Source organism: Babylonia areolata, chromosome 15, assembly GCF_041734735.1.
Source record: "Babylonia areolata isolate BAREFJ2019XMU chromosome 15, ASM4173473v1, whole genome shotgun sequence".
Lineage (NCBI taxonomy): Eukaryota > Metazoa > Mollusca > Gastropoda > Neogastropoda > Buccinidae > Babylonia > Babylonia areolata.
Genome location: NC_134890.1, coordinates 16,668,068 through 16,678,067, shown reverse-complemented (window position 1 = coordinate 16,678,067; position 10,000 = coordinate 16,668,068). Strand labels below are relative to the sequence as shown.

General features: G+C 44.9%; 1 protein-coding gene across 5 annotated transcripts in view; it reads left to right on the top strand.

Annotated features, from left to right (window-relative positions):
* The window catches only part of LOC143290198 (uncharacterized), a 65,730-nt gene extending 57,718 nt beyond the window's left edge, over window positions 1-8,012 (top strand). For 4 of the 5 annotated variants that reach the window (XM_076599515.1, XM_076599513.1, XM_076599516.1 and 1 more), the window contains 3 exons: window positions 718-846; window positions 2,103-2,249; window positions 7,818-8,012. In XM_076599515.1, the coding sequence (XP_076455630.1) occupies window positions 718-846; window positions 2,103-2,249; window positions 7,818-7,856 (315 nt within the window). In that variant the 3' untranslated portion in view covers window positions 7,857-8,012. The remainder of the gene's footprint in view (window positions 1-717; window positions 847-2,102; window positions 2,250-7,817) is intronic. The other variant, XM_076599517.1, reaches the window with a different exon arrangement.
* The last annotated feature ends 1,988 nt before the right edge of the window (window positions 8,013-10,000 follow it).

Below are 10,000 nucleotides of genomic sequence, written 5' to 3'. Positions count from 1 at the left end.
AAACTATGATAATCATTATGCGGTGATGCTGATGGCAATGAGTTAAGGATATATTCATGGTGATGTTTTGAAGCATTGGCTAAACTGAGATAACTGTGTGGTTATGCTGATGGCATTGGGTTAAAGATAAAAATTATGTGGCGGTATTGCTGGCATTGCTTAAGGATAATTATTATGTGGTGATGCTGATGGCACTCGGTTAAGGATAATTGTGTGGTGAAATTGGTGGCATCGGCTTAAAATGATTAGCATGCAGTGATGCTGATAGTATTATGTTACAAATGTATTCACAAAACTGCCCCTTTCTATCTCTGTGGCTGCCTTAACCTCTGCACTCCATCTCGCTCTCTACGATCGGCTTCGGGTCCACTCTGTTTACGCATGCGCATACCCAGACTCAATTAAACACTCGACTGTTGGCCGCCGTTCGTTCTCTGTCTCTGGGCCTTGCAACTGGAATGAACTTCCTCCTTCTCTTCGTCAGGTCTCCTCCACACTCAGCTCTTTCAAGTCTGGTCTTAAAACCCACCTCTTCCCCAAAATAGCCTCCCTTCCCTGCCTCTTCCTTGTCTTCAGTTTTTGCAGTTTTAGAGTTATGCATGCGTGTGAATGACTAGGTGCGAAAGCGCTGTGATTTGTCTCTGCACAAGATTCAGCGCTATATAAATATACTAATTAATTAATTAATTAATTATCATGTGGCGATGTCGGTGGCAGCACTTCGCCAAGTTTGACAGCCAGTGGGGACAGCAGGGGGCCGGGGCGCCTAGATACCACGGGGAGCACAGGAAGGGGAGGCTGGACAACAGTCTGTACCACACCCCCAACGCCCACCCCCACTATCAGGTGAGTCTGCACCCCCCCCCCCTCCCGCCCGCCACTCCCCACCCACACTCCCCCCACCCCATCCTTCGCTATTCCCTCCTTGACCCTCCTTCCACCTTTCACTCTTATCACCTTCCACTACCACAACCGCCCTGGGTGTCAACAGTCTGTACCACCCGCAACGCCCATTCCACTATCAGGTGAGTCTGCACCCTTCCCACCCCCACCCCCCACACCCCCGCCATACCCCCACCCCATCCTTCGCTATTCCCTCCTTGACCCTCCTTCCACCTTTCACTCTTATCACCTTCCACTACCACAACCACCCTGGGTGTCAACAGTCTGTACCACCCGTAACGCCCATTCCACTATCAGGTGAGTCTGCGCTCTCCCCTCTCCCCTTCACTCGCTCTCCCCTCTCCCCTTCACTCTCTCCCTCCAACACCACCATGAGATCAGTCCTTGCTAACCCCCCCCCCCCACCCCACCCCCCTTTCACTACCCCCTCCTTCACCAACCTCTCCCCCCCTTCACTCTCTCCTCCCTCCACCACCGGGTGAGTCTCTCCTCCCGCCCCCTCCTCCCCCCCCCCAAAGCCCCTCCCCTCTCCCGCCCTCCTCCCTTCACTATCCCCTCTTCCTTCACTCACCCTATCACCTCTCTATATCCTCCTTTCATTCTCTGACCCCACCACCACAACCACCCTCATATCTACCACATATTTGTATTTGTATTTCTTTTTATCACAACAGATTTCTCTGTGTGAAATTCGGGCGGCTCTCCTCAGGGAGAGCGCGTCGCTACACTACAGCGCCACCCATTTTTTTTTTTTTTTTTTTTCCTGCGTGCAGTTTTATTTGTTTTTCCTATCGAAGTGGAGTTTTCTACAGAATTTTGCCAGGAACAACCCTTTTGTTGCCGTGGGTTCTTTTACGTCCGCTAGGTGCATGCTGCACACGGGACCTCGGTTTATCGTCTCATCCGAATAACTAGCGTCCAGACCACTACTCAAGGTCTAGACAGAGGAGGGGGAAAAAATATTGGCGGCTGAGACGTGATTCGAACCAACGCGCTCAGATTCTCTCGCTTCCTAGGCGGACGCGTTACCTCTACGCCATCACTCCACATATGTATATATCTGTGTGTGTGTGTGCGTGTGTGTGCGTGTGTGTGTGTGTGTGTGTGTGTGTATGTCTGTCTGTCTGTGCCTGTTCGTGTTGAAACCTACTTATTTTACAATTGTCGTTGTTGCTGTTGTTGTTGTTGCGACGTAACAGTGGGGCATTCCCTTCTATCGGAATGATTATTACTACGAGCAAGACTTACGTCAGCCAGCGTATGACGTCACCCCTCGCTACGTCAAAAACACGATAAAAAGCACCAGCAGAAACTTCTACGAGAACCCGTTGGACAGTGAACAGAGGGTAACTATGATCCAACCAGCTTGTAGTAGCTAGACGGCTTTGGGTAAAAAGACGTCCATTCATTGGATCATTGGTCATTTGAGTCAGCATCTTGTTACTAAGCGTAGTACTAAGAAACGAGTCACGCCTCACGCAATAACAAATCTAAACTTAGGTCTATTGTTCAAGTTTTTGTTTGTTTGTTTGTTTTTTCTTAATTGAACGCTGTATTTTTCGCCTTGCTTCTTGATAACAGAAATGTTTAAACCAATAACAAATCATTGTGAATTAAATAAGTATCAATGTATTAAGTATCCCTTCAACTTATAAGCAAACACCCGATAATGTTCAGATTCTAATATCGCATGAAATCGGTACGTGATTGAATACCCGTTGTTATTTAAATGCCTATGTTATCATTATGTTTTAAACTGGGTGTTACGGTATTGCTCTGAATCAATGTATGATTGAGTGCTTGTTGTTCAGACCATGTTGTCTTGATATAGGCTGGGCACTATAATACCATATGGGTGTCTACATGTATAACGGTCTGCCCGTATTTTTTTCGTCATGAAATGAGCAATGTGATATCGCATGGATCAATGTTCGCATTGATATTCTTTTTTTTTTTTTCTTTCTTTTTTACCTGTTTTAAGTTTGATGTGGGATGGTACATATTCAGAGCATTACATCATTATAGCTTCCGAATCTATATATGTATTTTGTGTCTGTAAACATTTGTTAGAATAAAACGATGTAAAAAAAAAAAAAAAAAAAAAAAAAGATGTAATGAAACATCCTTAATTTGATTAATCACAGGCAATTTATCGAAGATGTGTGGTAATCACAGCAGTTACCACTTTCCAAGATAGATATTCGTTCAGCACGGCAGGCAGATGTGTTGTTGTTGTTGTTGTTTTCCTCGTTTCCAATGGCAACAAATGGTGAAAGAAGGACTGGTCTGTCCATTCAGCGAAAAACATTCACCGTTCCGAACCACCCTTTTATCATTATACAGCAGGCAGTCTACATTCCAGTAATTGCTGAATCATGTTTAACGTGCCACTGTCTCCTTTGTTTAAGTGCTTGGTAGAAGTTTGATTTTTTTTTTTTAAATAATAATAATAATAATAATGGATTCAGTTTCTCAATGAGGCATCACTGCGTTCGGACAGTTAATCCATATGCGCTACACCAAATCTGCCAAGCAGATGCCTGACAGCAACGCGCTAGTTAGGCCTTGAGTGCGTACATGTACCTTGAATTTTGTGTACCTATCTGAGTGGAATTTTTGTCTACAGAATTTTGCCAGAGGAAAACACGTTTGTTGTCGCGGGTTCTTTACCAGTGTGCCAAGTGCGTGCTGCACACGGACCCTCGGTTTGTCGTCTCATCACGACGACTAGACGCTCGGTTTTAATTGTTCAAACTTGGCAGAAAGGACGAGAGCCGGATTCGAACCCAGACCCAGACGGGCGCAATAGCCGAGTGGTTAAAGCGTTGGACTGTCAATCTGAGGGTCCCGGGTTCGAATCTCGGTGACGGCGCCTGGTGGGTAAAGGGTGGAGATTTTTCCGATCTCCCAGGTCAACATATGTGCAGACCTGCTAGTGCCTGAACCCCCTTCGTGTGTATACGCAAGCAAAAGATCAAATACGCACGTTAAAGATCCTGTAATCCATGTCAGCGTTCGGTGGGTTATGGAAACAAAAACATACCCAGCATGCACACCCCCGAAAGCGGAGTATGGCTGCCAACATGGCGGGGTACAAAAAACGGTCATACACGTAAAAGCCCACTCGAGAAAATACGAGTGAACGTGGGAGTTGCAGCCCACGAACAAAGAAGAAGAAGAAGAACCCAGACCCCCTCACGGACACTGAACTGGCAGATGAACGTCTTATTCATCCTGCAACCTTCCTCCTCAACTACTAACGCCCTCACCCATCTTAACTTTCGGTTCTGGGCCCCAGTTCTCTGTGTCTGTCTTTGGCTGCCTGACTGACTGTGTGTCTTCCTGTCTGTCTTTATATCGGACTGCCTGTCATCCAGGTTTGCTGTACTGTCAATAGTGACTGTAGTTGAATGTATGATATGTTCTATTTTAGTCTTCTTCTTCTTCTTCTTCTTCTGCGTTCGTGGGCTGCAACTCCCACGTTTACTCGAATGTACACGAGTGGGCTTTTACGTGTATGACCGTTTTTACTCCGCCATGTAGGCGAGTGTGCATGCTGGGTATGTTCTTGTTTCCATAACCCACCGAACGCTGACATGGATTACAGGATCTTTAACGTGCGTATTTGATCATCTGCTTGCGTATACACACGAAGGGGGTTCAGGCACTAGCAGGTCTGCACATATGTTGACCTGGGAGATCGGAAATCTCCACCCTTTACCCACCAGGCGCCGTTACCGAGATTCGAACCCGGGACCCTCAGATTGAAAGTCCAACGCTTTAACCACTCGGCTATTGCGCCCGTCGACTCTATTTTAGTCATTATTGCTTTGTTAGATGTGTCTGATAATGAACTTTTTTGTTTTTTGTTATTGTTTTTTTGTTTTTGTTGTTGTTGTTGTTGTTTATACACGTTATTAGATGTGTCTTTGTTCTGTTTCATCATGAATAATTTGGTAGCTGTGTCTGATATGTTCTTCTTCTGTTTTTTTACGCTGTTGGATGTGTCTGGCATGTTCTATTTAATTCATTTATGCTTGTGAGGTGTGTCTGGTGTGTTTTATTTGTCATTCAAGTATCACTAGATGTGTCAGATATGTTATGTTTTAGTCATTAATGCTTCGTTAGATGTCTATATTGTATTACTTGCATTCATGCTTTACCAGGTGGCATTGTCACTGTAGAAAAAAAAACAACTCTGTGTGTGTGTGTGTGTGTGTGTGTGTGTGTGTGTGTGTGTGTGTGTGTGTGTGTGTGTGTGTGTGTGTTTGTGCGTCTTTCTATTTATCTACCTATCTATATATCTCCCCCCCTCCCCCCTCTCTCTGTCTCTCTCTGTCTGTCTGTCTGTCTCTCTGTCTGTCTCTCCGTCTCTGTCTCTCTCTCTCTGTCTCTCTCTCTCTCTCTTTCTCTGTGTCTCATTCCCTTTCACAGGAGAGATTGTTTTAGACATAGGCAGTTTAGTGGAGATCGTCATGTAGAATTGGCACTATTGTTGAAAACGAAAATGATAGGATAACTGGAGATGTTGCTACTACAAACATGATTATCATATGCAAACAACAGAAGGGACTCACTTTTTTTCTGTGGGTGGGAAATAGCGGAGGGGGGAGGACGGGGGGTTGGGAGGGGGGGGGGAGGCAAATTACTTCGATTTTGACAATTATTATGTGTTAATTTGTTATATATTCATTTATTTGCTTAGTATCTTTTCTTTCTGCGATCATGTGTGTGCGTGTGTACCTCCTCTCTCTCTCTCTCTCTCTCTCTCTCTCTCTCTCTCTCTGTCTGTCTGTCTGTCTGTCTGTATGTATGTATGTATCTTTGAGACTGTCCACTGTGTGATGTCAGTGTTATCACTGTCCACTGTGTGACGTCAGTGTTATCACTGTCCACTGTGTGATGTCAGTGTTATCACTGTCCACTGTGTGACGTCAGTGTTATCACTGTCCACTGTGTGATGTCAGTGTTATCACTGTCCACTGTATGATGTCAGTGTTATCACTGTCCACTGTGTGACGTCAGTGTTATTACTGTCCACTGTATGATGTCAGTGTTATCACTGTCCACTGTATGATGTCAGTGTTATCACTGTCCACTGTGTGATGTCAGTGTTATTACTGTCCACTGTGTGATGTCAGTGTTATCACTGTCCACTGTGTGATGTCAGTGTTATCACTGTCCAGTGTGTGATGTCAGTGTTATCACTGTCCACTGTGTGATGTCAGTGTTATCACTGTCCACTGTGTGATGTCAGTGTTATCACTGTCCACTGTATGATGTCAGTGTTATCACTGTCCACTGTGTGATGTCAGAGTTATCACTGTCCACTGTGTGATGTCAGTGTTATCACTGTCCACTGTGTGATGTCAGTGTTATCACTGTCCACTGTGTGACGTCAGAGTTATCACTGTCCACTGTGTGACGTCAGTGTTATCACTGTCCACTGTGTGACGTCAGTGTTATCACTGTCCACTGTGTGATGTCAGTGTTATCACTGTCCACTGTGTGACGTCAGTGTTATCACTGTCCACTGTGTGATGTCAGTGTTATCACTGTCCACTGTATGATGTCAGTGTTATCACTGTCCACTGTGTGACGTCAGTGTTATCACTGTCCACTGTGTGACGTCAGTGTTATCACTGTCCACTGTGTGACGTCAGTGTTATCACTGTCCACTGTGTGATGTCAGTGTTATCACTGTCCACTGTGTGATGTCAGTGTTATCACTGTCCACTGTGTGACGTCAGTGTTATCACTGTCCACTGTATGATGTCAGTGTTATCACTGTCCACTGTATGATGTCAGAGTTATCACTGTCCACTGTATGATGTCAGAGTTATCACTGTCCACTGTGTGATGTCAGTGTTATCACTGTCCACTGTGTGACGTTAGTGTTATCACTGTCCACTCTGTCCACTGTGTTGTCCACTGTATGACGTCAGTGTTATCACTGACGACTGTGTGATGTCAGAGTTATCACTGTCCACTGTGTGATGTCAGTGTTATCACTGTCCACTGTGTGACGTCAGTGTTATCACTGTCCACTGTATGACGTCAGTGTTATCACTGTCCACTCTGTCCACTGTGTTGTGTCAGAGTTATCACTGTCTGTGAATGTCAGTGTTATCACTGGTCACTGTGTGCTGTCAGTGTTATCACTGTCCACTCTCTATATCAGTGTTTTGTATTTGTTTTTTGTTTTTTGTTTTTTTTATCACAACAGATTTATCTGTGTGATATTCGGGCTGTTCTCCCCAGGGAGAGCGCGTCGCTATACTACAGCGCCACCCTTTTTTTTTTTTTTTTTTTGTATTTTTCCTGCGTGCAGTTTTATTTGTTTTTCCTATTGACGTGGATTTTTCTACAGAATTTTGCCAGGAACAACCCTTTCGTTGCCGTGGGTTCTTTTACGTGCGCTAAGTGCGTGCTGCACACGGGACCTCGGTTTATCGTCTCATCCGAATGACTAGCGTCCAGACCACCACTCAAGGTCTAGTGGAGGGGGAGAAAATATCGGCGGCTGAGCCGTGATTCGAACCAGCGCGCTCAGATACTCTCGCTTCCTAGTGCGGGCGTGTTACCTCTGGGCCATCACTCCACTATGTTTTTTGTTATATCACGGTCCACCCGGTGTTATCACTGTCTACTCCAGTGTTTGGATTAACTCACTCAGTACGGCCAATCCTCTCTTCTACTCTACACAGACCCATCGGATGTCCAGTGGGTGTCTGAATGACCCAACCTTTAGCTTCCGTCGTCAGAATTGTGGTATTCTTTGTCAGCATTCACCTCTTCAGTATAAGAGCCTTCCTCTTGCAATATTTTGATGATGGTAATTGGGGTGAAACGCTGTTAACGTCGTCTCTTTCGCCGTTCGTATGGAGAGAGTTAAATGTCCACTCTGTCAACAGACCAACGCTCCCTTTGCCACGGGCTATACACGGGGCTAGTGACAGGGGGAGGTGACCCAGAACCAACGGTGCGTCATCTGTACCGGAAGGAAGCCAGCAGAAGCGGGCACTGGTGGGCCGTGACGCACAGAAGCGCCACCTAGCGCGTACCACAACTGTCTGCGTCACACAGTCTGGCTTTTTTTTTTTCGGGGGGGGGGGGGGGGGGAGGTTGTTGACCTTTTGTTTTCGTGTTGTGGGTACCGCACTGAGTGTTTTGATTTTTTTTTCCCCCTCCGTTTTGGTTGTTTTGTTGTTTGTGGGGGGGGGGGGGGGGGAGTTATTATTTTTTTCTTTCTGTTGTTGACGTATAGTTTTGTGTCCTACTCAGTTCGTGTTGATTTTACCAGGTAGACGTTGCACTGACTGTGATACCAGATTTATGTCCTAAAAAAAAAAAAAAAAAAAAAAAAAGTCTGTCAACTATTGTTTATAATGAACGGAGCAGTGTTCGGGTTTCTGTATCTGTCGTGTGCCATGACATAAAACATGAACCCGCACGCTGCCTCAAAAATGAGTGACAGTGCTGTGACAATAGTTAGTGAAAAGTGAAGGGGGTTGGGTGGCGGCGTGTGTGGGGGCGTGTGGTGGGGGGCGAGGGGGGGATTGGGATCGCGGGAGGGAGGGTGGGTGGGTGGGTGGGGGGGTTGATGGAGTCGTTGGTCCCATTCTGTGTTACATGTTGTGACGTCAGTCCCATACTAGGTACGCTGATATGACATCAGTCCCATGATGTGCACCATCATATGACGTCAGTTTTATACTGTGCGTCATGTTATGACGTCAGTCCCACACGGTGCACACACACACACACACACACACACACACACACACAATATATATATATATATATATATATATATATATATATATATATAGTTCTGACGTAAGTTTCATGTTGAGCACCTTGCTGTGATGTCAGTCCCTTGCTGTGCACCGTGCTATGACGTATGTTCCATATTCTGCACCATGTTATGATGTCAATCCTATTATGTGCACCATGTTATGACGTCAGTTCCGTATTTGTGCACCATGCTTTTGCATCAGTCCCAATACTGTGCATCATGTTATAACGTCATTCCCAAACCGTTCATCGCGTTATGACATCAATCCCATTATGTGCACCATGTTACGCCATGAGGCCAAACGCATACCGCGCACTATGTTATGACGTCAGTCGAATGCTGTACACCATGCTGTGACGTCAGCCCCATAGTGTGCACTATGCTGTGATACAAGTCCCGTACTGTGCCCCGTGTACCACCGATATTGTGTATGTGTTTGTTGTGTCGTTTAAACGTCTTGTCCAGAATCACGGTTATAGACGAGAAGCCATCCTCTTTTCCAATCTACCCATGCCTCGCGTCATCACTACCTGTCCTATCCCTCTCTCCTGAATTTGCATCACAAAAAAAAAGTATGAATAAAATAGAACAACAAGTTAGCTACTCAACCAGTAAAATTACAACAAAGAGCCAATGGCGCTCCTCAAACTATTTCAAGCATCCGTTTATTGTCGTGTAAAGCGTTTCCAATGGAAGCACATGAAACTACAGATTTGTAAAATGTTTTCAGTTGTTCACATTCAAAAATGATCTCTTTTTATTTTATTTTTTTTTTCTCTTAACAAGAACGCTGCACACGTTTGTTCTGTTGTTGTTTTTCGGGGGTGGGGAGGGAGGGGGGGGTCGTTATTGGCAGTTGTTCTTTTCTAATCTTTTATCACATTAAAAAAAAAATAATAATAAGCCTCGTTATATCTTAACTGACAATTGTCACAACATCACTACTCTTGTAAGCCACATCGTGGTGTCTCGCCAGTGAGCAGCTGCCAGTCAGATATCAGAATCAGAATCACAATTTTATTCAGTTAGGCCAAAGCCCCATTTGAAGGGGTTGTGAACTTTTATAAGTACACCATATTTTGCAACAAAAAGAAATCGCAAAATATAAATATATGCAAATGTTATCTCCCATATGCACACACACTCGAGTTTTGAGGAAATTTCAACAACAACGACAACAACAAAAAGACAAAGAAAACAACAACCGAGATACGTACACACACACACACACACACACACACACACACACACACACACACTACATACATACATACATATAAGTATACACCTAAACGCAGT